Source organism: Mastacembelus armatus, chromosome 23 (assembly GCF_900324485.2).
Source record: "Mastacembelus armatus chromosome 23, fMasArm1.2, whole genome shotgun sequence".
NCBI classification, from domain to species: Eukaryota; Metazoa; Chordata; class Actinopteri; order Synbranchiformes; family Mastacembelidae; genus Mastacembelus; species Mastacembelus armatus.
This window is the reverse complement of record NC_046655.1, coordinates 5,993,008-6,020,725: the sequence shown is the minus strand read 5'-3', so window position 1 is coordinate 6,020,725 and position 27,718 is coordinate 5,993,008. Positions and strand designations below refer to the sequence as shown.

Here is a 27,718-nt window from a genome sequence, read left to right as displayed (position 1 = left end):
TTTCAGTCTATAAAAGTCTCATATAATTCCATTTACAAAACAACATACTTCACACTGAAACATAAAAGTACAGTAGATATTTGAATTTGTGCTCTTTTGTCACAGTTAACTAAGCTCTGCTTAAAAACAATACTTGCACAGTTGGCTGATTGCTAATTGTCCAGTGGGAGCTATCCCTGGAAAAACAACATGAAAGAATGAAAATGAAGTGATTTGAAGGGCACCGTGGATACCTGGTGTGTTTCAAGTTAAAGAAAAAGTGAAAGTGGGTGACAGAAAGAGAACAGGTGAGAAGCCAGCCTCAGATAGTGCTTTAAGGTAAATGCTACGGTTGGCATGCTAAGACCATCAGTGGAGTAAACTGAGCGCAAAAAGACACGTAGATGGATCCAAGGCCCCAGTGAAGGGGAGATTAGCATTGAAAATGTATGCAAGATGTTGAGTAATCAAGTGTCAAGGTAGATGCATCACTTCAATTAGCTCAACAGTTGCAAAATGATTGCAGCACACAGCAGTCAAGTAGCTGCTGTGCACTCAACAAATCTTAAGCTTTTATCCGCTGATGACAGATCTTTCGGAGTAAAGCACTCTCCATTGTAATTGTAATAAAGTGGACGTACTGTACCAACAAAGTATCACAAAGGATTTATTTTGACATTGAGGTATTGTTCTCAATCCAAATTAGAGTGGCTGTATTTTGAAATGAATGCTCCCACTTACAATGCTTCCATTTTATATTTATAGTCCAGAGCAAAAACATTTCAACAGTTCTACATTTTACGTTCTTTAGGCCCTGTGCTTCAGCATGTTGAATATGAAATGAAATAATGGATACTACACATTAAAGCACTAGGTCTCAGCTTTGATTTGACTAGATTTACATCAGTGGAGAAAGAACTGTGTGTGAGATACAGACCTTTTAACACATGGTGAATAAATTGCAAAGCTTCCAAAGTAATTGGTTGATTGCTGCTTGTAAAGATGTGAACGGGGAAGTTAAGAAAATAATAAAGAGGCCAAAGAAAGCAAAAGTCCATTGTCCAGTACATAGGGTGACATTTTTTTGTTCAAGCGCTTGCTGAAGGAAATAGGTCAGTGAGCTTGGGCTCTAAACGGTGTTCACTCTGTTGTCTACTGGACAAAAGAAAGTGCTTTAAATAGTTGACTCCAGCACAAGGACAAATGCTCCACGTACCTGGACCATGTGCTAAGCCAAAATGTGCTCGTGTCTGATCATATGCATTTCTCCTATTCTATTGTGGCGAATTTAACTCAGTCAAGGCTGCTTTAGTTAGTGCACTAACCACTATATGGAAAATCATTTACAGCAGTATTGAAGTATATTTTATTTATTTTATTCTATTAAGATCTACTCCTATTTACTGCAGTCTACATTTAAGGGCACATTCCAACATGTTTAAGTCTGATCTCTTCCTCCCCATCACTGTAATATACACGAAACATTAGGTTGTGTCTCACTCCGTCATGTCAGGCTGAACAGTCTTGAAATCCTCTGCAATCCCTAAAACCACTGCCTGAAATACAGCAGTTTAGTCCTCTTCTGAAATTCAAATGAAGATTAATCAGAACTGCTAACAAGGCAGCTTGCGTAACAAGCCCTCAAAAGTGTGTGCCATTCACTCCTCCACGAGAGAGAGGAGGAAGAAGGTGAGAAAAGAGCAGAAACGGTCGGAGGGGAGATACTTGTCGCCTGCACTACTACTTCTCACTATATGATGCTTTTGATGGAGACTAAAGGCCACAACACATTCGGTGTATGTTGTTTTCACTAATCAGGAGGAAAAAAACTTCAACAAAGTACATAATTATGGGTCTGAATAATTTTGGACAGGAAAAATCTTGAATCAATTGACAGAAAATTCTAAAAACATTAAAATAATCATGACAAGTTTTGTTTTTGAGAAAAGTCAAGCAGGAGCACACATGCCTGTAGTGCTGTCTGGTACTTCAGTCATTGTAATCTACCCAAGGTGGTGTATAAACTCAATAGGTTGACCCAGAGTACCAAAACCAACAGTTTAGCCCAGCTTTGTAGAGGCTGCAGTAAAGTACTCCTCTTTAGTCCCTTTTTCTTCAAATAAGTCAAGTGAGAGTGGAAAAATCAAAGGGTGAGGTGGGGTTAGAGCCCCTAATGTGTCCACTAGTCTGATAGAAAGGTAAACTGCCTGGTAAAACCCAGTCAAACATTATTGTGTGTTTGCCATTGAGAGTTGTTAGATTTGCATTTCTGCCTGCACGTTAGTGCCTGTGCACACATTCCTGGTCTGCATGAGCCAGTTGAGCCCTCTGTGATGAATACCGGCCAACTGACTAACACAGCTCTGGCCTGCTATCCTCACCTGCCTGACCTGTTGGCAGTACTTAAGCTTTGGCTTTAAACAGATTCGAATCAGCACAACTGAGAAGGAGGAGAAAAATATCGTAAGGTGGGTTTCCATCCACCTGTTTTTATGCACACTTTCAATTTGTGTATAATAAATTAGCAAAAATATCTTAAAATATTGTAGAAAATGTTCCACTTTTGGCTCAACTGGCAAAGAATTGATCATAACAAAATGCACTAAAATGCAATTATGATATTAAGTTGAATTTCACAAACAACAAAAGCACTTAAAAATTAGGCTTCAGGTTTTACTGAGTAATTATAATCAATAGTGAAAAACAGTATCGAACCATGTAACATACGTAAACACAAACCCACACACATTTCTTAACAAAATCTCAGTAGAGCGAGCCTTAAAATTAAACGCTCTCTTTGTCTCTCACTTTTCTTTTAACACAAAAACACACACAGTATGGCAACCTGCCAGGTGGCACATTGCAACAGCATGACGTGCTGTGGTGCTAAAGGCGATGCAGCATGGCACTCTATAAACTGTCATTTGGCAACAGGGATGACTAGACTGGATCAAATTGAGGAAATGTTTTCTTTCTCTCAGACACACACACAAACAGACACGAGTATATACAGTACTGCGATCAAACGCTCCCATATAAGCACCAACATAAACATATACAGATACACATACAGTATATGGACGTAGAGCCTCCACACAATGTGTCAGACTGTGGTTACTTTGAGTGCAGGGTCATGATGATGAGGTTAAAAAATCCAATATAACCTCAAACTAATTCAAAAACTGCCAGTTTCCTATTGTGTCAATGAATCTGCTGCGCCACACACACACACACACACACACACACACACACACACACCAGTTAATTACATATCCTGAGTGTGTCATTACTAACCATTCTGTCTTTATCGCCACAGTCACTTAGGCTTAGACCAGCAGGGTCAGCTGCTATTTTAGCTGACACAGCAGTTTGGTGGCATAACAGTGACAGAGGACATACGCACATCCACACAGACACAACTACACATGCGACACTAACCCCCAACACACACACACCCCCAGCATGAGGGTTAAGACATTTGTATTGCAGTTTTTAAATTGATGTGGGCCTAGTTTCTCTGCTTGATGCCGCTCTTACCCAATCACGTCGAGGAAAAAAAAAAAAAAAAAAACAGCTGCGGCAGCACTGAGAGGATCAGAGCAACTTCTATTGCAGGTGTTGTAAATCTCTATGTGGCTTATCCAGGTGAAGGGGCCTCATTATAAAAAAACTTACACTTTATTTTAAATGTTAGTACAAGAACTCATCATTTTGATTTATATAGGTCAGGTGGACGGACTACACTAGAAGCTAGAAGTATATGTTCATCTTTAAAGTTAACATGTTCCCAGTAACTACTGTATCAGAGCAGATCATCCAGATGGATTACTTACAGTATTCCCAGTTTGTTCCCACTTTTGGAAAACCACATCTTCCCTCCATGGACCTTGGACATGGAAAAATCTACAAGGGAAACATATAAAATGTGAATATTATATCAAAGAAATATTTTAATGTGTCTGTTTTAAGTGATGCAGGTTTACAGATGTCATTTTAGTGTATATTGTATGACTGATGTGTATAATGGATAGTTTGTGATGCGACTCACCTTCATGTTGCCAGGTCAAGTCACCTCCTGGTTAAACATGAGTAAAGAAAATCATTTTGGGGAACCTTGTTCACCAAAACAGCTAATTACACTCTCTAAACTATCTACAAACCTTAGACACAAGTCAAGAGCTTAAGCATTTATTAATTACATTTAGCCACAGAGGTTCTGAAATAGCTAAATATAAATGTAAGAGCTTTTCGGTTCAACTCTGAGTGGAAAGAAAACCACTATTTAAAAAGAGCATTTGAGATGAACATGAATAAATTAATTGTTTTTCCTAATGGCTATTTAAACGACACTCGTGTCTTACCGCTGGTGCTGGTTCCGGGTCCGGGACCTTGGTGACCTCCCGCGGTTCAACAGAGACATGTTGTTGTTTTTAGACGAGCTTTTAGTCTCATTAACACCGAACTACCTCATGTCCGGTCGACGAAAACAACAGAAACAAGCGCGTTTTAAAACACGCCATGTTAATATGTGACACAGAGACAGCAGCTGTTTGACTCTCCTCTGATTAACTCAGGCCCCTCTCTGGTTCCGACATGGCTCCGTTTTGTAGTTTTCTTAGGGTGTGACAGAAAGAACTACAACACGGAACCAAAAGACCACAGGTGGTGTTGCCTCAACATTGCCCCCTAAAACACATAAACGCGCGAATGAATTTAACATGAAAATGTTAGAAATGTCACCCCAAAAAAATATCAGCACTTTATTTTAAGAATCTGGCGACGGTAAAGTATTAAAATAATGAAATAACTTTTATTAAATCCTGCTCTCACCAGTAATGTAGGGACTTATTCCAACCATTAGCTTAATGCTCATTAGTTTCAGCCATTTAGCTGTGTATTATGTTTCAGCCAGTTCAAACATTTAACATTTTACTTTTAGCAAACCACTTCAATAGTTTTACTATGTCAGACACTCCTCCATTAGTTTTAGCTGTTGAGGGCTCCTGGCTCTTTTGCTCTCTGGTTTTCACACACTGTGGATGTGCAGGTGATTTTTAAAAAAAAATAAAATGAAATTATGACTTAATTTATGACTGTTCAGTTTTGCCACAGTCCACATGAAAAAAATCTCGCTCACTGTCAGTTTCCATTTGCAGCCTGTGAAACACATTAGACAGGAGCAGATTGTGGGACATGACGTGCACAGTTCAGGCGTGTTCCAGTGCGGGTTCGATGGCTTTTTTAGCAGCTTCAGAGATGTCGGAGTGTGACTCATCAGACAGCTTGATGCTTCTTGAATTTCCAGGAGGAAGAAACATGCATCATAGACATGCAGGCCTGAGAACGCAGCTCTGCCAGTATCATCACAGTACCAGAGAAATAATCCACACTGGTGCTTCCCACGGTTATTTGAGAGGATGGAATTTTTTGACAAGTCTGAGGGTAACCATCTGTATTGTTGTTACAAAGCAACAGTCTAGACTGGATCCTCTCTTGGCTGGCACTTGGGAGCTACACTTGAGCAACAGTTCTTCTTTTAGCTGCAATTTAAAATCTATTAAAAATAAAGTGGTAACCAGCTCTGTGCAGGGAGCGGAAGCATGGCAACTGGAAATGTACAAACACACACACTGAGACTTTATGTCGAGCATGTGAGAGTTAGGCCTGCAGCCGGAGAAAGTTCAAATACAATATACAGGTCAACACTCTTGTAAATGTGTTTAGTTCGTAGTCTCCAGTCACACTTGTGTTCTTTGTTGGGTAGATGTTATTCAAGCACCTACTGCAGCACATCAATAACCAGAAGACATGCAGCCGTACGTTTGTGTAAACCATTACCATCCAGTGGTGGTGGTCAGTAAAGCCCACTTTCATTTGGTTATTTTCATATATGTACTTTAGCAGCAGTATTATTAGACTGAATTACTGCAGTAAATGTTTCAAAATGAAAACGCTGAATACTGCACAGTCTCTGGTTATTTCTGTTCAGTCAAAGTGAATCACGTCAACTGCCAATTATGTTTCATATTGCAATTCAATGGACTAAACACACAAGTGAATGATTTGGCACACGATGCGCTGGAGCACAGCCCAAAATTAGTGTCCTTTTCTATTTATTGAATCAGAAAAAAAAAAAAATTAAAAATTAACCAAAATCAATGTAGAATCAAATCACCTTACTAGGCATCGGATTTAAATCCAGTAGTGAGATTCTCTTAGATTCCCGTCCTTTCTGGACAGGGGTTTAAAACACAATAAAGTTAACAGTGACAGTCTCACGTCAGGCCAGTCCAGGGTGTATATGTGGATGATCCTGCCAGAACATTGCTGAGATACAATGAGGGAGCTGTTTTTCCCCCTGCAGTTCTACTGTCTGTGTGATACCAGCCTTAGCATGGACATGGTTTGCTGATGGACTCAGAGTGACACATGTGTAAAGTCTTGTTGGTCTTCGTGACCGTGATGCTGTCAGTGGTGATGGGAAGACAGATCCGATGCGAGCTCAGTCCTGTCGGAGTTCAGTTTGATGTGATGAATACGCAGTCACTGTTAATTTGGAGAGTTCAGTGTTTTACAAGGCAAATATATTCCTCAAAAGTCTCCTGAGTTTCAAGTCATGCTCTAATTGCGTGAAGTCAAGTATAAATATTCACTGGCTGTGTAAATTCTAGTTACTGACGGAACGAGGTTCCGACCTAATAAAGGTAAAATAAATGTCATACTAAAAGTTCATGACAGATAAGCTGCATGACTGTCTGCACAAAGCTCTTGATTTGAAGTCATTACACTGAGATTTGAAAATATGACTGAAAAAAATTAAAGGACAGAACAGGTTTTTGTTGCAAGAGTTCAACTGAAGCATGTTCTTTAAATAGCCTTCCAATGTAATCACTTCAGAGCACCCTGTTCTACAGGGAAGGGAGGGAACCTTTCTATTAAAATAAAATGTTGTACATCCACCTTTATAGGTCTTATTTTTAACCATTTAGTGACCTGTCCCTGTAGCAGCAGAAAGTTTATTTTTCCCACTTGATTCCAGCTCCACTTAAAGCTTTTTTCAAAATGTCCCACAGTTTTTCTAACTGTGTTGGATCCTGGCATGAATTTCACATGATGGCATTGTAGCTGCAGGTAAACCTCATCAGACAGAGCCAGCTTTAACAGCACAATACGCAAACACCTGCGCGGTGATCACGGTAATCTTTCAGCTAAGATTAGCCGTCTGCCATGTTTCTTAGCTGAAAAACGATCACGGTCACTGTGCAGGTGTTTGAGTCACCTGTCAGTTGGATGAGAAATTCAAGAAAAATACAACAAAATGCAAATTGCTGTCGTTACGACAATCACATCCGAGACAACACACGTGCGGTTTGAAATATTAGCACCACCTGATCTCTTCATGAAGCGCTGTGGACTGACCAGGTCCATTGTTGATGCGCTGACAGGTGGACGTGCTTCAGTACAAGAAATGGAGACAGATTAACACCAGAATGAGACATAGACACTGTCACATTAAATTTGCCACCCTAAAGACGTCAGGAATAATTTGTAATTTACCGCCTAACATATCTGCTTCCCAGAAACTTTAAATCGAAACTGATTTACATCACAGTTGCTGGTGCCTCCTCAAAGCATCTAAATTCCTCTCCAGAGACATCCTCAATCTGCGTGTCATCCTTCACTGTGACAACAATGCTGCTGCTGTACTGTGCCTCTCTTCAAAAATTGAATCAGGAAATTGATTTCAGACACTGGTTTAAACTTCCATGAAAATATTCTGAAGTCTGTTTCGACATTTCTGCTCCAGCGATCCCAGAATGCTGTAACATTTGCCAGCGTGAGCCCTTGATGAAGAGGACTCATGCTGGTAAATACTGGTTTATAGGCCTGTAAATTAAGGAGTTAGAAGGGAACTGGGAGGTAAACAGCAAAGGCTCATACTATAACAGTGACATACTGTATAAATAAATAGTAAACAGCTGCAATATGTGGAGAGGACTATGGCCTTGAGGAAAAAGTACAGGTAAAGTTGATAATGTTAATATTTGCACTATATCTCTGGCTGCTTTTTTGTTGGCACTTATATCTTTCATCAACTTACCATCCTAATGTGTGTGTGTATGTGCACGTGCACAAGCACGTGTACAAGTGGGCACCTTCCTGCGACCATTGTTGGTTTTAATGTATTTTTAATTTCCCATGAAGTGACTGGAGTCCACAGTGACCAGCACTCCATAATTGGCTGCCTGTGTGAACATCAGTCAGCCTAACGAGAAGGAGGGAGTTCTTACTGCTCCACACACGCACAAACGCACACACACACGCACACACACAGGTATTGCACTCACATTTGCAAGTGAATATAACTTGGCTCTTGTTTTTTTTTTATTTTTTTATTCCGTCTTCTCCTTTCCTTCCCGTCCTCAAAAAACACACACATACACACAGAGAAAGGGAGTCTCATTAGCCGAGCTGGTGCCACCATTTCCTCCAGAGGGATCAGACAAGAAGTGATTACCTGTGTGTGACTGTGTGTGTGTGTGTGTGTGTGGGATCAGTGCACTGTATGAATACAAGTAGCTACCTTGCTGCAATCTAGCACAGCTGTTAGCCCTGGACTGGTGACCAGTCTGGCTAATGCATGCACAAACACACTGGTGCACTAATTGTATCCATTACAGTAGCTGTGATTTTGGGTTTGATTTAAAGCATCTGTACCATTCCTGAATTTTCACTGTAACAAAGCACTTCATTCATGGCTCACTGGGGGACGAATCACTACACAGCAGAAATGTATTGCTGGAAGGCTTTTAGGCTGTTCAGATAGGGAGGCACCGGGGACATGATGTGCTGAAATATAGCATATCTTGAGTTTAATTGACTGCAATTGGACATGGAATATTTAGAGATGTGGTGAATTACTCTGTGCACATATCTCCATTCTCTCATATTCACCCACACTACAATACTGAACAAAACAAATACATGACGCCATATTCAAAGCAATTTTGTCATATATAGGATTTATTTACACTTTTTATTTACAGATTTTTGTTTCAAAATCTTCTCTGTACACATTTTTAAATTCAAGAACCACTATTCTTGTCACCCACACACTCTAGTATTATTAGAATTTTCTGAGTACTCAAGAGCCAAACAACATGGGAGCGGTGCTATTTCCAGTTTGGTTACTCTAATACTCTAAAAGGATCGAAAGCAGCTGAAAATATTACTTAAGGATACCACCACGATGAAGTCTGAAGTTAGCTTGTGTGTGAAAAAAGGGCTCCAAACACACACCACTGAGGCCTTCGTCACCATGGAGACGTGTGCTGAGAAACAGTGGGATACAGGCAGGCTAATTTGACGCTGGTAGCAAATGTTTGTTTTCTAACCCATCTCTTCTCACAATAGGCTGAGTAAGCAGCTAATTCTTCTTAAAGGGGAATTAGTGCATATGACATTACAGCACAGACATTTCTGTAATGATCTGAAAAGAAGAGGAGGTGAGGGAGCTAGTCTGTCTGCCCGTGACTGGCACACACTCACAAAGGGTACAGTAACGGCTGACCCGGGCATCCCTGGTCTCCACTTGCATCACTCCTTCCCCCACAGTGTCCAATATTAATGTGCAATAAGGCAACATGACTTCTTACAGAGTAGGGCTTTGGATAATAAAACTGGACAATAATTGACCGTCAGCTGGGCCCAGCCCCCTGAGTTACTGGTGCTACGTCTGTAAATTCTGTTCTAGCACAGCACAAACTGGGAGTTTCATCATCTTGAACATTTTAGAACAATGCTTCCTTCTTTTCAGACAAAACGAGACAAGCAGTCTTCTCATTTCCAACTGACCTCATCGAAATTAACTTCTTTAGTTAGCTGACTAAATCAGCTCTTCTGAATGAACAGACTGACTTTCAAATGAATCCCGATGGTGAGAAAGGGGTAAAATGTGCATGTGATGGCTACATACATGATTCTGTGCTAAAAGACTGAAGCTAAAGCTACATGTCCCAGGAAAAACCAAAGCATCCTTTTTAGTTGACTATCCATTTAGAAGACATGACTAAAGAAACAGCATTGTTTTTGTGCTGCAGATCAGAGATAGTCAGGCCAAGGTTGACAGGTATGATATGGGAAACTGTAAGAGCCCACTTTGCACTCTTGAGTTTCTGGCTTTGCGTAGTTAATGGTTGCTAAGATGTTCAGGGGAAGGGTTTAGCGAACAGTCAATGGCCAGGTACAAAGTTATTCCATAAATACCCAGAGTATTATTTAAATACTCATGTCAGTGGCTTACACATCCAAAAAACTAGATGTGCACCAAAAATATACATTTTCTGTCTTTTCACAGCAAATTCAAAATGTCATGCTATTGCTTTCAGAACTCTAAAACCTTTTCAAGTTAATTTGAGGTCGAAAACGTAACTAGAATGTTGTCGTGTGTCACCAGAGAGTCAGGCACAACTTAATAGAGTTGTCATGTAAACAGCATAAAAAAATAAAACAAGAAAGAAAAAGACAAATCTTTAAAATGCTGATTGAAAGAATATATCTCATAAAAAAGAGGAAAAAAGGCGATGGACCTTTAAATTAAGTGCAGCTTTTTCTTGTCAGAGAGCATGGAAGATGAGTTTATGAAACTGCTGCAGATTGTGCAAAAAAAAAATAAAAAAAATAAAGTGTGATCAAAGACTGACAGCTCTCACAGAAAAGCTCTGACGCTTCCAAAGAAAAACAACTCCCTACTCCCTGCTCCCTTTCTCCTTCCATCTCCCCTTCACACACCATCTTTACGGGGATGGGTGACAGTAATGGATCCTGGCAGCGACGCAACAGGAGGCTCCAAACATTAACAGCTTTGTGTTATGTCATGAATGTCTGATTACCACAACACCAGCACTACCAGGTCCTCCCAGCATTGCACCAAGAGACTTCTCATGTGCTCTACATGAACAGGACAACGTATACAGCAAAAGACAAGAATAAGACAAAGGTCATGTAGCAATGGGACAACTAACAAGAAAAAACAAATACATGTTATGTGCAGCTCGTTAAACGCAGAATGATCTCACATTAAAAAGCACGATGAATAAGTTATTTTTAAGTCTGTCATGATTCTGTCACATTCGAGAAACAAGCTTAAAAATTAAAATGTATGTAAAATATTTAAATCCATGATTCTGCTTGATTCCACTATGCTTTTTTTTTTTTTTTTTTTTTTTTACAGCAGAGAATGTGTTCTTACTGTAATTACAAACATATTACACAACTTAAAAATAACACACCAGGCCAGTTGGAGAGAAAAAGGCGATGGCACAAACAGATACACCCTGATTACCTGATTTTTTATATACGACAATGGGAGGAGAGGAGCAATGATCACCATGAAGCTGAGTGAGTAGACTAGTTTTGTATTGTGTTCAAATGCAGCAGCCCTGTGCTGGTTGCACATGATTGAGTTAGGAAAACCAATATGGATCAAGGACATGTAACTAAATTTTAAAGGTGCAAGACTTCATTAAGGAAAGAGGCTCCAGAAACCCCATGCACCTGCTGCTTTCATATGTTTACAGGCATTCAAATGAACTGATAATGAAGGCTGACTTCCTCATTAGCTAAGAATCACCTGCTAATATTGAGTTGAATTAATACGCAAGTTAAACGTTACTAGGAATCAAGTTGTATTTTTGAGGTGAAACTACTGTTCGGAGAATATGTAATCAAAGTATTTCACTTTATTAAACTGTAACTGTTGCACATTTACTAAACACATTTAATTTGTGCTTGCTATTAGAAAACTCACAAATGAGTGACTGCATTATGAAAACAGACCAAGTCCTTTAAAGCCTGATCTCAACACAATGTCAAAGACTGTTTCCACCCATACCAAACCAAGGGACAACATATGGGGATGTTGCATTTGACATTCTTTGTACACCTGCGAAAATAGTGTCCACAAGACAAGAGTACAGGCATGGTGAGAGAAAACTATGCGTACCCTTGGATATTTACTTCTAAACCCTGTCAAAAAGGAAATGTTTCCATGAATACAAACGTTACCTTCCGTTATTTTGACCCCATACTGATGTGTGCATGTTGCTTCCTTACTGTAGCGACACAAGCACAAATGTGTTTTTGTCTGTGCATGCCTTATTGAGTGGGTTTCCCGTTCTCGCTGCTTGTGTGTTAATGAGTGTTCTGAGGTAGTCCCAGGTTTGGAGAGGAGTAGTTCATAGATAAGACATGGCCCTTCATATACAGGCGGGCCTGTGGAAAACCTAAGCAGTAGGACTAAGTAGTTTTCTCACTCCTGATGGCTTTTTTTCCTTGTTAAATGTAAATGTGTGTATGTGTGACTCTTCTGAGCTGCAGCCTCTTACTGCTCAAACACTGTGGTGTTGGTGTGTGAGTGGAAGGGTGGCGTAAAGGGGGGACTGAATTGTTGTGTGTGGTTTGCTGAAGAAGGGAGACCTGTGTCCCCTCATAAACTGACAACCTCTCTGGCTGTCAAATCCTAGTATATTCATGAAGGGAAACTATATGTGTCGCTCCTGGCCAGACAAAGGAGGGGAAAACAAGAGAGGTCACGTTCCTTCAGGTTGTGTTGTGATCACGAGAGGGGGCTCAGATATGTAAACCATCTACTCCGGTGCCCTTTCGTCATCTTTCTTTGTCTTAGCAAACTGGAAAAAAAAGGTCACATTTTCTGCACTGGACTGCAGGAGTGCACATTTCAGAGCTGATCAGAGAAGAATAATTTAAGAAACCGCCAACATGTTAGAATGCTACACCGCACGTCCTCCCAGTCATTGGTTGATTTAAATCTCTTAGTAGCTGAAATGCCCACTGGGCAATTTTGGAAAGAGAGGTTAAGAGAAGAGGAAGTCCTTCCATGTAGGAGTAGGGGCCTCGAAGTTCAGTAGAAGACTGGAGGGAAAAGGAGGAATAACAGGAGGAGGAAGAAGAGGAGGAGAAGGGGAGCAACTGCAGAGAGCCACACCTATCATCTCTTGTAGTGGTTGGGTGCGTCAGCAAAGGCAAACTTCAACCTGTAGGCTTCAGCCAGCAGCACGCTCACTTCCTCGTTGCCCCAGTGCATTGTTGGAAGGTTCTGCAGGAGGATCATTAGCCCCTGGTGAAAGAATGAAAGAAATATTTAGAGAAGAAACCCAGAAATACACAATGGAAAAGACAAAAGGGAAGCAGACATGTACAAATTGTTTTGGCAATAAGAAGAACAGAAGCGTTAAGGAGAAAAGAAAAATATCAAGTTAAAAAGACAATAAAGCCAAAGATAAATCTACAACTGCTCAGTAGAAAAGAGAGAAGAGAAGAAGACCGGAAAAGAAAGGAGAAATCGGACTATTTGGCAGTAGGTGATGTATTTTATTACACAACACAGCATGGTATCTGAACAAAAGCCAACAAGGTGAGAGTGTGACCCAGCAGTATGGGTTCAGGTCAGCATTAGATTGAGGTGCTGGCATTTCTGAGCTTGAATTTTGTTACTTGACTCAGAGTACTCAAGAATAAATAAGCAATAAAAACGACTGGAAGTGCCTGATTGGTCAAATAGTGATGTAACACAAAGCAAGACCTACTGGTGCACGGACAGGCAACCAATGTCCATGACTGAGACAGACTTTGATTTTAAAATGCAGCATTATTCAATATTTTTAAATCACGCAGTCGCGTTTGATCATGCGAGTCAAATGGCAGGTGTGTGTTCTCCAGGTCTGGTTGAATCGTCTGTTGTGTTCGGTTGATTATAACGTTAAAAGCTGGTTAAAACACCCGTGGTCTCCCATGTCTTTAAAATCAGTAGTTCGAAAATTGTCTAACCAGCTTTATTGAACTTTGACCCGGGAGTGTTCAATAGAGAAAATAACACTAATACCAGGTGCAGAGGACTGTGATCAGAAGTCATTATAGTATGACCCATCCAAATACAGACTGCCTGTTAATATTCAGTATATTGTACATTAGTAATTAAAAAATATGAAGCCCAAATCTACACAAAGCTAACTAAATACAAAAACAGACTATACTTGCATTTATTTTCTCACAGAGTCCACCCTTCAGGGTTTTGTATGTATAAGAGTAATGCCAGTGCAGCAGACAGGCACAGTTACACTGGGTGCATGACATGTTATTACCTCAGTCAAAGTGGTTTAATAACAGCTGTGAGAGAGAGTGAAAAAAGAGACGTGGGTCAGGAGAGAAAAAAAAATCAGAAAAGAAAGAATAAAGTGTCAAGTACAATTCAGTGGAGCTCAGGTCTTTTCACAGATTCCTCTTTCGTGCATTTCAGCACAAGTATGAAGACCGACAACACACACACACACACACACACACACACACACACACACACACACACACACACACACACACACACACACACACACACACGCACACACGCAAGTTCAATCTCGGCGACTAATGCCTCTCTCTCAAAGGGGAATGAGTCTGGTTAGCAGTGAGACAGACTGATTCTGTGTGTGTGTGTACAAGCACGTTATGGATCAGTGTCCTGGGAGCTTTCATCATCAGGCCTGAAATCACTGCTGTGACAACAGGGTTTACAACCAATCATGGTGTTGATAATCACATCGAAGGGCAAATTACGCAGGGTCTTCTGGTGTCTACACTCATCTGACTCCTAAGCAGTTTGCTGCTGTCTGAAAGGATGTGACCCTGTTACAAAAAGTTTTAACACTGGTGAATTATTTAAATATAACTAAGTCTGGGGTGTATACTTTTTTTTTTTTTTTTTTCTAAGCAGTGCATCAAAATGCTTCTGATTTTTTCCTGCACAGTTCATCCTCATCTTTCAACAACTGCTGAGAAAGTAAAACTATACAAAACGATACTTCATATTATTTTACCCTCCTACGAGTTAAATCAAAGGTGTTTGGCTCCATTACTTTTTTCCTTCCTTGCTCATTTTTAATGAGCCGGTGAGTCGACCGCAATGACTTTTCAAAAAAAAGTATTTGTATTCAGAGTGAGGACAAAAAAGTAGTTTTCTTTAACTAATGAAGCTCAAAGTTGCCACCTGAGCCATATTTCACAGATTAGGCCGAGGCCCCTGAATATGAAATAACTTCTACTTACAAGTCAAACCAGTTGGGTTTCAGTTTTGACATGCAGTTCATTTTCACATGTGTTATTCCTGACTTTATGAGCCTTGGAAATGTGTGTGTTAAAATCCTACGAGCACAGGTGAAAACACTAACAAATCCAGCCTCCAGTGTTGTCAAACATAAAACAGGATTCTTTGTGAAATACTGCTCCATATCAACATCATATATAAAAATACACCCGCTAGTTAAAAAAAAAAAAAAAACAGAAACAAAAAAACCAAACAAATAAAAACACTTCTTCAAGAACAAGCCCTGGACCTTGACTTTGAAAGGTTGACCTAATGACTTCCCCTTTGGACACATTTCTCTGAAGTGTTTTCACTCAGGAGGATGGAAACCGAGGGAGAGCGGAAGAAAGAGAAGAAGGCCGTCTGATCAGGATTCAGCTTGCCTTTCTCTAATCTGTATTCAACAGAGCATTGCTATCAGCTCTCCCCTTTCATCACTCACCCTCTCTCCCCTTCACACGCACACAAATCCAACCATTTTGTTCACAGCTAACAAACTGCATGTGAGAGGGAATGGGTGCATGTGTTGTGCATTTATGTTCATGACATGAAGTGAAAACAATCAGATGCCTAAAAAAAAACCAATTCATTAAAAACAGCACTTTGTTTTCAATGTTGTTGCTGAATGCAGATCATCAATAAGAGTTCATTCAACTAGAACAGAGATGAAAATTATTTTTAATTCTTATTTGAAGTCTCAGATGTCCAGTAGTTCAGATGTCTGTCAGACAGATCAGTGCATGTACAGTGTATGTATGGTGTGTATTTACTTAACGTGAATGTGTATAGTAAGCATTCTGCACATCACCCCAGTGGTCCTTGATGCCTGTGGCAAGACACCGTGTTCCTACCTGACTGTACTTCACTGCCCCAGGCACTTGAGGAAAAAATGTAAGTTTCCCTATAGAATAACAACAGTGTGTCCTCGCTACACGACAGGTCACAAAATGAATGTACACTGAGGAGCATCTATGGAATCAGGCCAGGTACAGATTTACTAAAGGATAAGGCCAGTGATTTTCTATGCTTAGGTTATTTTCCACAAATCCCATAAAGAGACGAAGACCAAAATGAATTTGACATCCTCAGCATAATGCCTGTAAGTCATTAAAACTATTCAACAATTAAAAACACACTCATGTTTCTTCCTCACAAAATGCAGTAAGCAAAAAATGGCCTTCACTTTTAGAAGAAAGAATCACCTGTGCATGTGTTGTGACCTTGTGATATATCATATCATGTGTATCACGATATAAACCAAAGCAATACTTCAGTCAAAATTAAAGGTTCCTTTTTATGCCTAAGTGACATTTTAGGCGCTCTAGAGGAAGGCACAGCTTTAGGTGGTAAAAAAGGTCAATGGTATTAGCTGTTTTTAGTGGAACATTTGTATATTCTTGTCAAATATACATCTATGTTTTGCAGTGAATGCTACTCTGCTTCATGTGCTAATATCCAACATATCTCCACATTACTAAAGTCCTCAGACTTTTGCTCTCAACAATGTTCTCATCCTTTGAGCCCTGGGCTGTGTCTGTTTGGGTGTTTTCATCGTTAATTCTGCTGCGTGATTGGCTCGAAGACCTGTGAGTATCAAATAAAAAATGGCCAACTCTTTATCATTGAGAGCGACCTTAATCTTATTGCGATGCGACATCCTCTTCTCCTTTCGGCTGCTCCCTTCAGGGGTCGCCACAGCGAATCTGACCCTCAGAAACTGTCCCCAGAGCCTATTTTGGCCTCCACAGCATAGGACAAGTAGCAGTACTATACTTATAACAACAATAGGCAATAACTGCTGCGTAACAGGAAAAGAACCAACTGTGATCAAATCAAGTGCTGCTTCCAGTGTAACATCCGTTAGGCAACATACCCAGACATTCATAAAAACAGTATACATATGAGTGCAGTCATGCATGCGCTACCACACAAATACACTCCCATAGTGACTAAGGAGCTTCATTAAGAGCATATTTCTGCGTTCTAACCATCTGCTGGCTATCACTTCTGTTGGGCTAATGACTTTAATATGGTTTAATTGCATACGTCTCTCTGGCAGGAGGGACTGCTGCGCTGCCTCCACTCCACACAGGTGGCAACACTCTACGCTGAGAGGCCACAAGTGTCTGTATGAATGGGGGTGTGTGTTCGTATGGCCTTCAATGTATGTTTTGCATGCATTCGAGGGCGTGAAGGTGGTGCATGCAATTAAAATCCAACATATGTAAAGGAGTACACTGTGTGGTGTTTGGACATGCATGCATTGTTGCTACGGTGTGTGTCTGTGTTGTAGGAGTCAGTGAAAGAGATGACAGAGTAAATTGGAGGCACAGGCAAGACAGGAAAAGATGTGTATGTGTGTGTGTGTTATTTATGTAGCTAGCCTTGTTTTCTGTGTGGGTGCTTGTGGTTGTTCAGGCATGAATATCCATTTATCCCACAGTGCTAACAAACACATTGATCCACCATTACTGTATACAGTAGGCTACGAAAAAAAAAAGGCAATTAGCTCTCCATCTCCTCCGCTTGGCAAGGCTTAAAGTGGTTAATGGCTATTGATACTGAAGGGAAAGCAGATTGTCAATAGAGTTGGTGCTAAGGCTTTTTCTTCAAAAGGAGAATGGGATAATGTAACAGCTATACAGAGAGCCAAAGCCACTGACAAGTGAGATTTACTCACTGTGTGTGTAGTTATTGTTTTAACCTGCATCTGCCTGGGGTAAGCTGATTTAATACACTCTATCTTCATCTCTACTTCGTATTTATCGAGCAAAACATGTGCAGTGTAGAATCACTCACACTGGTGAATGAGTCTGCTGCTGACTCAATCCTTTAAATGGAAAAACTTAAAAGCTGTTATGGAGTAAATAAAACAAAAGCCAGACATTAACCTGAAGCGATGCAGAGCTGATTAACATGAAAACACTAAATTTCAAAATGTTCTTGACTAGGAAAGTTTAGTCATCTTTGTCAGTACTGAGTTGGATGACACTATGTTATGCATGTCAGTTGTAGATGACTATTAGTTATAACAGCTTAAGCCTCAAATCGAGTGAGAGAGAAATATTACTTCAAATACTGTTAACACACTGACTGGAGCTATCAGCAGTAATGGTGGCTTATGCTGAACCCATACAGAGTGTGTGTAAACACACACACACACACACACACACACACACACAGTAGCCAAAGATAAAAGACACAATTAAAGCCCACTCTGCCTGAGAACCAAATAGTCTATTTGCAAGCAGAATGAGATGGTGCTAAGTGAAGTGAGTACAATGAGTGCCCAAAGTCATGCAAGGTGCCTTGCTGTCTTTCCTGCAGTGTCAACTACAGCTCCCAGCAGCGAACAGCTAAACCCTGGAGAAATTAATGTGGGAGCGATGACAGGTGTAGTGTGCACAAACACACCCACCCACACACACCCACATACACACACATTTTTGACTAAAAATGGCAATTGTCTGTAGTAACTGTTGTGTTTCTTTGACATGTATCATTCCACCTCTGACCTGCTTCAACCAGCACATCTACATGAACACACATATAGAGATACAGCTGCGCACACACAGAGACTGTCACCTACCAGCACAAACACTCCGGGTTGCTGCTGGCGGTAATGGTGTTTTGCAGCACCCCGAGGTGTAATGGGCCTAGGCACTGCTCTGTCGGGGCCATTAGCTTGCTGTAGTTCGTATAATTACACAAAATGGGCACTCTGGCAAACAGTGGGTGCTAATGTAGGAATGGGGCACTGTAGCATGTGGAGGTAAGAGCTGACATAGGATGGCGCAGCCAAGTTGTCTTTTAAAAAGGTTTGGCTGGTAAAAAACCCAGCAGATTAAAATGTTCCTATGGATAATGTGGCATTTCTGTTACCAAATACACGTTATGGAAATCAGTAGTTTTTTAAAAATTAATTCTTTGTGACAACTAATTAACAAGCTGCAGAACTGTTAAACTGGTTTAACCACAGCTTAGAGAACACTTGCAAACTATAGTAGGTAGAAGCTGATATTATTATTATTATTATGTAAGAAAATACAAAAAAAACCTCCTGTGGTTTAAAGGAATACTTTGACATTTTGGTAAATGCTTGCTGAGAATTAAATGAGAAGATTGTCTAGCTAGGGTTAGCATAGAAACGGCAAACATGGGAAATAGCTCGTCTGGCTCTGTCAAATGTAATAAAATCCACATCCAGTATCTCTAAAGGTCATTCACTGACACGTTATACATGCTTTTACATTTTGTTTTTTGTATGAATTAAACAAAAAGACATCGTATATTAAGTAGTGAACTTTAAAGTTGCTGGTGGGTGATTTTTTTTTTTTTTTTTTTGTACTGTGGCAGCCACAGTAGCTGTTTCCCTCCACTTCCAGTCCACCAAGCTAAGCTAACTGGCTGCTGGCTGGAGCTTCTCATTACCAGGCTGATATTCAAGTAATATTGATTTCTCATCTAAAAAGTAAATATGCATATTTCATTAAAGTATCTGATACAGGAACTAAGAAATGAATGTGGCCAAACTGTACACTTTAGCTGTTTGGAAATGTCATACAGTTTCATCCAAAACAATCGAAAGAAAAAAAGAACAATATGTAAATAAATCGGGACAATTTCATCATTTCACAGTTACTTCTAACATGCATTAGGTCACAAATCAAACAATTTCATAAAATCCTACAATATCATTTACTGTATAAAAGAAGAAAGTAGATGTGGGCTGAATGTTTACAAATGTATATACAATGGGAGTGTGAATAATTTCAGCGTGTGAGAGAATGGATGACAAATAATGCTTTCAAGACATATAAAAAAAAACAAGCATGGGTGTTAGTGTTGAGGTTATAATTTAAATACTGCATCATCCATTGACACCTCCCAGTAAGATTTTTTTTTTTTTTTATTAAAGGTTTTAATGTTTTAATTTAAGGTTTTAAAAAAAGTAGGTAATTCTTCTATGAGAAAAACAAAGTGCTCTGGCTTCAGACTCACACTGAGCAGGCTTTAGCCTCGCACCCTTTCTGTACAAATCTGACAAGTTCATAACCCTTGTAATGCAGTCAAGCACCAAAAGAGATGTCTTTGGCTCTTCTGTGTAGGGAAGTATTTACAAAGATATTTCACTCTGCTTGACTTGTTTCACTTTTCAGCATCTAAAAGTTCAAGAGCAGTCAATATTCAACCATTTCCTCCCCCTGCATAATTGTTGCCCCAGAACATTTTTGTTTTCCAATGTTGCATGAGCCGGTACACTAAAATGAATGTAGACTATCTGTGTTGTCTTCAGCTCCACAAAACTGGTCATACCAACAGTTCGATGGGCACTTTTCTATCAGAGGCCCAATACATTCCAACATACTAAATTTTCTAAAATGAAAACAGAGCCTTAACAGTTTAACTCCAGTCTGCCATGCTCAGAAAGGTTAATGCCGCTCTAATCAAGAGTTCACGGTCCTGGAAACAACCCGGGAGCATAAATGCCTCAGTTCTAATTTGGACTGCATATAAGCACATTTAAATTTAAAATTCAGTTTTTATGTCTCAGTTCATGACCCATGCCATTCCTCAAATCTGTTGTTCTTTTTCTTGAAAAAAGTCTGTCACTTCCTCTCCTGCTGCTGCAGTTACAGTCTGTTTATTCCTCACAAGTGGGTCAATATTGCTGTTTATTTGGCATTTTTGTGTCTTAACTGAGCTGGACAGAGTTGGTGTGTGTGTGTGTGTGGAGGGGGGAGGGAGGGGCAATGCAATCCAATGCAATTGGCTCATGGGCTGACAGAGCAACTCCTGTTATTCTGTTATCTTAGGGCAAAAAAGCCATAACACTCTGACTCTTCCTATCTCCATTTCCCTCTCTCTTGTGGATAAACCTCAGCAAATGATAATGTTGGTAATGACATTCACACGGCGAGCTAATCACCCCATACGCAATTGTCTTGTGCTAATAAATGCTTTTGCAAAACTCCTGGCAATGGCAGACTTGTGCTTTCATGCATTCATCAACAGAGCAACAACACACCCAAGCTGTACAGGTAATACACAGGCGCACACACACACGCTCACTTTATGTCTGCCCAATGCCATACCATGACTGATCACTACAAACTTTCCAAGCAGCTTTGGTCATCAAAACTGCACACCACAATAACTCAGCATAGAGACCCACGCAAGTTAGCCTTAAAGTGAACTTTAGCTGTCAGTGACAGAGAGCGTTTACTGTAGGTGGAAGGAAAGCAATGAAAGAAGCATGTCACTGAATAAAAAGCAGCGTGGGGTGGATGGCTACATAATTACTTCCACCATATTAAGTCCTCTGTTTTCCTCTAATTTTTTTCTTCTCTTCTCGTTCTGGCACAAATAGATTCATATGCCACATGGGCCGCAGCACTCAATCAATGGGGTGATTATTAAAAGTTGTTTACTGGGGGTGGCCTTGTCTCACTTTCAGCACTATTGACTACAGTACCATCCATCAGAGAAGCTGCAAATCCCTGTGAGGCTCTGCTTGATACAAGCCAAGTTTGGGAAGTTTAGAGGCGAAAATGAGGAGATCTTGGTATGATAAATGCGTAAAAAGTATGGAATTAATCAGAAGAGTTAAGCAGATCCTAACTGGAAATTGTAAGGTGGTGATCTTAATGGATAATGGCTATTGCTCGTGCACACATATAAAGGTAAAATGCAAAAGCTGTGCTCACATGCATACAGTGAAGAAAGCTTATCACAGCCTCCAAATGCAGGAACAAAAGTGCACCATGGACATTAAGTGGACACAAAAACTCAAATTAGCAGCAATGAAACAATGATGACTATTCTTCCAAAATGCTCTAAAGCCCTTCAAAATAACAAAATTAGTTTTTTTTAACATCACTCAGTAGACCTATCAGTCCTAAAACACACTGTTACAATTGGTCAATTTCACCTCTTATGCCTCCAGTATACATCTAATTCAAGCTTATAATGTTTGGTTTTCACTGGCACAGACTTGAACAATGTGGCTCAGTTCTATGACATGATCAATATTTTTTCACATTATCACATAATAACATATTAGACACATTACGGTACATACGGAGAAATGTGCCTTTTCCAGTATGTGTTACACTGCAACAGATTTGTGTTGGCAGAGTGAAACATCTAGAGTGACCAGATGTCCTGATTAAATACTCAGACTTCCAATTTTCAAGCACTTGTCCTGGCACCCTGACAAGGATGTGCGTTTTTCTGAGAACTGGACTGAATGCATTTTCCAAAAGTACACTTCTAAAATGCACACAATCAAAAAGACACTTACACTATGTGCTTGACATGACATCATTTAAAACAAAGCTGCATGTCCCACCACATGCTGTCCTCACTTTCCCCCATCAGACTACAGATCACTTGCATGGTAAGAGTTGCCAATAAGTGGAACTGAAAACTTTTTGAAAATTTGAGGTTCACATCTCCTCTACAATATATCAATGAATCCTAAACAAAGTTTTGCTCCCAGTCTCGGTGATTGAAATACTGCTGACATTTCCAGAACACTTCGGTTCCTCTGGAGTGCCTTCCTTTCCTTTATTGCCAAGGCTGCCTAACCCAAGGTGTTCTCCACACGTAACTGATCTGGGGACAGACACTGACATTTACAAAAGGTCCACAGTTTTTCACACACCATTAATTAAAGTGAAAACAAATCTTTGTCTCCCTCTTTCACCTCTCACTTTCTTTCCTCACTACAGCTATCCTCCATGTCTTGGGGAAAAATATGTAGTGACAGTGAGATTCCATTTACACAGAACTAATAGCTTCGAATTCACATAAACGCTTGAGTTCACATTAACGATCGCAGTGGGGATCCTCACAACAGAGGCCATTCAGCAACGATTACTAATGAAATTTCAGGGATACCGCATTAGATGGCCATGAACAAGAATTTACACTGTTGGCAAGCTGACAAAATTGTGGGTAAGTTTGTTTATGAATGGACACAAATGTGAGCATATCATTGTGGGTTTGAAAATGAACTGCTTTAAAATAGAAATAATTAATATGTAAGACATTAGTACTGCTTAAGACGAAGAAACATACTGAGAAAACAAGTTAAGTGAGGGCAGGACTTGAGGCAATAGCATCACTAAATGAAAGAAATTAAGAGTCCCTGGTATTTATCCAACATCAATCGTGTAATGAATTTCCCTTTTAATCTGTGTCCTTTCATTCCTCTTAGTTAACTCATTTGTATTCCCTGTTCAGCTTATGAACCATACTGAAATAATGAATAAAAATCTATCTGTATCTAGCCATAGGTATGTTATGTTGAGAGAATGTATGGCAACATTTGTGCAAAGCATGCTGCATGCACACCATCACTTCCAATTGCAAAGCAACAAGCTGTATCATATATGCTGAATAATTTGTGAAAAATTATACAGCATACAGCTTATATGAAGAGATTTTCAAAGCAAAGGGCAATTTATAAAAAACAGAAAACGATTCCAGCTCAAGGACTAGAAAATATTGCAAATGTGAAAATGTGAGTTCATTTCTGTCTATTTATGATAAAGCACCATCTGGAAAACGTAAAATATTGCTTTATGACTATGTTCATGTTTAAACTATATTTAAACAACAAATTTGAAAATGGCCACATTGCAAAAGCAACAATAATTTACTTCTTTCCAGCACAACAAGTTGGTATTCATGCCAAAACCTTCCTCTACCAGAATTCCTGGCTGCTGGTTATTGTTTGATATCAAAATGTTACTGAAAATCATAGTTATTTGGTGCATATGAACCTAAACAGGATTTTTCAAATGCAGACTGGTTCGTTGTGAAATTTCCGAGCTTAGGTTCTGTACAGCACCATAATCAAGCAGCTCCACACATGCAAGCATAGAAACCAGCACACTGAGGTTTTTCATAGTCATTTAGAAGCAGTTCTGCAGTGGCCCTCTCTGTGTCTGCAGGTACTAGACACTAATGGGACTGGCGCCGACTGTGGTGGCCTTTCCTAAAACAGCAGTGCAAATACACACCGGCATAATATCTCTCTGCTTGCCCATTACTAAACTACTGTGTGTGTGTGTGTGTGTGTGTGTGTATATACCAAATGAATGTGTGTGACAACCAACGCATGTATGTGTGAATAAAACAGTATGGTGTGAGAGAAAATTGTTTATGCTGTTGTGTGTGGCTTTGAGTGACAGAAAGTGCATAGAAATGTGTGTGTGAGTGTGTGTGTGTGTGTTCACGTGCTAACTTATCCATGCAGTCCAGGCTTGCAGTTAGCGGTAGAGTGCTAGCTGAAGTGGAACGGTGGAAGGCAGATTGCTTGGGGAGTGCCATACTCCTCCTGGTTTTCATTTAGGAGCTTAACCAATCCAATCCCACAACCAGGAGAGGAGATTCACAGTTACTCTCTTTACTATGTTTGATAACAATGCATGAATTATCCTTTTAAATTACTTTCCACATGCATTTTTTAATTAAAACTACTAAAGTGAATCAATCATTCAGGTTTCCTCTCAGGACCCTAAGTATGTAACTCAGTGAATTTGTCATACGCTGCTGCTTCTTGCGTTCTACATTTTCCATTAAAGACAATTAGCTCATACTTTTCTACACTGTGCCTACACTGCAGTGACTGAGCAGATTTACAGGGTTATGTAAATGACATCAAAAACAAAACTCGTTCTTTCTCTTCCCTATTGTGAGTTTGAACCTGAAACTTTTCCAACCCAATGTCTCCAATGCTTTAGGAAATGCTGAAGTATGACAAAGCATTATGATTTCAAATCAGCATATTAGTAATTATTTTATTTCAGGAAAAAACAACTTCAGAACACAAGGAGCTACAAAGTAAATCAAAACAATGATTATACCTATGAAACATTACAACAAGCTGTTAATGTTGCACTGTGCTAACTAGCTGCTACAAGTCTAGTTAGCCTCCAGGCTTGTAGAAATTGGAAGCAACAATTCTGTGCAATAATGAGCAGATTGATGAGAACAGGTTGGAAAGCTTTATTATATTGCTGGAAGCATGAGCTGCTTGTGTGCATGCATGTTGTAGGCTGTAAAGGCAGGACTGATTTGTCAGCCTTTTTTAAACATGCTCTGATGCATGTGTTGTGTTGTCGCTTTTCTTGGCTTTGGATGATTCCAAGGCTCTGCAGTAAGTTATGTTATCTCAACAGACAAGATCATGTTTCTGAAAGTAGAAGCAGATTTACTTTCTACTTTCTGAGGTGTTTCTGACTGTATTGCCTCCGACAGGTTTCCTAAAATTAGGCAAAAAGTACAAAAAATTGTGGAAGGAACCTGCTGTAATTTCCAGTCAAAAGATGATGTATAAAAATTGCTACACAACTAAAAGCATTGGTGCTTCAAGGCTGACATGCTCAGAATACTCTCACATCACAGTGACAGTGGAGGACCAGTCATGGAAATGACTGACCTGGTTCATCATTTGGAAACCATGAAAATCTGAACAAAACTTGGTGCTATTGTTGGACCTATTGTTGGAGCTGCAGGTGGTGAACCATCTGACTGCCACACACATCCCACTTGACTCATGATGTTGATGATGTAACACCACGAGAGGGGAAAAGGAGGGAAAAGACAGCAGGAAAAAGCGACAGAGATACACAGAGATATAGCACTGTGCTGGAATGACAATAAACTTATTGAAGGAAACAATGAAACAAAGCAAAGGATGAAGCTGAGCAGCGGGGCTAGGAATTAGTAACAGACAGAAACAGAGCAGCAGAGAAAGATGGAGCGTGAAAGAAAGGCAGACATGAGAGGAGAGGGATGGTGTGAGGGTTGCTGGGTAAAGCATGTGGAGATAAGACTTGTGCAAGAAGCCCTAAAGAACCTGGCAGGCCCACGTTTGAACTCTGAAGCTCAGTGGATCAGAGACAGAAATCTCTTGGAATTAAACCGCTAACACTGAAAAGAAGAAATTTTTACGTTTTCTCTTCCCACTGACACTAATCTGTGTCAGAGAAATACTTAAAATACTTAATAAATATAATAAAATATAACATTTGGTAGATCAATTTGTAAAAATGAACTGTTTTCTCCCAAACCACAAGAAATACAGACAAATGTCCCACACACAGACAGAATAACTCATCCAGATAATGAACACATACACACACAGACATCTGTGTAGGTAGTAGACAACAGACTTCCCATGAAGACATAAACAAATAGGCGCTGGAAGCTCATTTGTATAGTGGGCAGGAGAAAATGCATAGAATATGTGCGATTTTCTGTGAGCATCTATGAGTTTTTTGCTTTTTTCTTGAGAGGGGGAGATGCAATCTGTGCAAAATGTTAATTTCAGCACATTAACATGCTCACAGTGACAATATTAATAATCTGATGTTCATCAGGAGCAATGTTAAGCATGTTTTTTATGTTAGTGTTGTGTAGTAGCAGGTGTACGTTTACTAACTACCACACAAAGTACAGCTGAGGCTAGAATGCCATTGGTTTTGCCGATTTTGGTCATAAACCATCCATCCATCACTGCACATGCATTATCAGTCTATCACAGAGCTGACATAAAGAGACGCACACTCACTCACTCTCACGTTCACACCTACAGGCAATTTAGAGTCACCAGTTAGCCTGACCCCAACCTGCATTTCTTTGGACAATGGGATGAAGCCAGACTATATGGAGAAAACCCATGCAGACACAGGAAGAACGTGCAAACTCCACACAGAAAGGCCCAAGGGTCGAACAGGATTCAAATGTAAAATCAAAGCCGTCGTGCTGCTACAGGACCCGCCATGAACCAAGTTTTGAAATAAACAGACCTGATGTTGACACTAGAGGGAAAGTTGGAGATCACTGAAGTGAGTGTTGTTCATCATAAGGGGGACGTAAATGTGTGTAACAAATGTCATGGCCACTCCAGTAGTTGCTGAGATATTTTGTTCCAAATGTGTTCCTTATACAGAAAAGTCAGAGAATGGCCAAACTCATTAGAATTCATGAACTGGGGAACAGGAATGTTGGTGGCACTACACGTCAAGTCAGGGGCTCATTAATATATTTTCTTTAACAAGCGTCTCTTTCTTGTAACTTAACATATTCTGATCATGCAAAAAGTTATGTTGACCTAGCTTAAAGCTGATGGTGTACAGAAGCTTCCTCAATTCATTTTGAATTTCCAATTTGCCATTGTTGACTTCCCCACAGACGCCATCTGTTTCCAGTATGCCAGCCTAGTACTGTTAAAATGATGACATTTCCATAATTGCATTGATTTTCTTTTACAATTTTAATGCAAGACTGGGCACACTGTAACTACACAAAGGTTAGCAAAGCTCTTCTGTGCACACAGCTCAGAACGCTATAGAAATCCATTTAAAACTCCATAACAACCTTAAGTTCAATCTGAAATGGAATCCAACAAAAACTAGCAATCTCATTTGTGACCGAATGTAAGTGAGAAAAAAGGGAAAGGAGAGAGAGAAGAAGAGGAGTACGAAAAGAAAGAACAGATGAATCAGCTGACATCTCATCCACCAGCCTCCCAAGTCTCACTCAGTGGGTGAATCAGTTTTAATCAGC

General features: G+C 39.9%; 1 protein-coding gene across 3 annotated transcripts in view; it reads right to left on the bottom strand.

Moving 5' to 3' along the window:
• Positions 1–8,985: 8,985 nt before the first annotated feature.
• The window catches only part of tbc1d22a (TBC1 domain family, member 22a), a 104,913-nt gene continuing 86,180 nt past the window's right edge, over positions 8,986–27,718 (bottom strand). For all 3 annotated transcript variants that reach the window (XM_026326469.1, XM_026326471.1, XM_026326470.1), the window contains one exon: positions 8,986–13,117. In XM_026326469.1, coding sequence (XP_026182254.1) covers positions 12,989–13,117 — 129 coding nt within the window. In that variant the 3' untranslated portion in view covers positions 8,986–12,988. The remainder of the gene's footprint in view (positions 13,118–27,718) is intronic.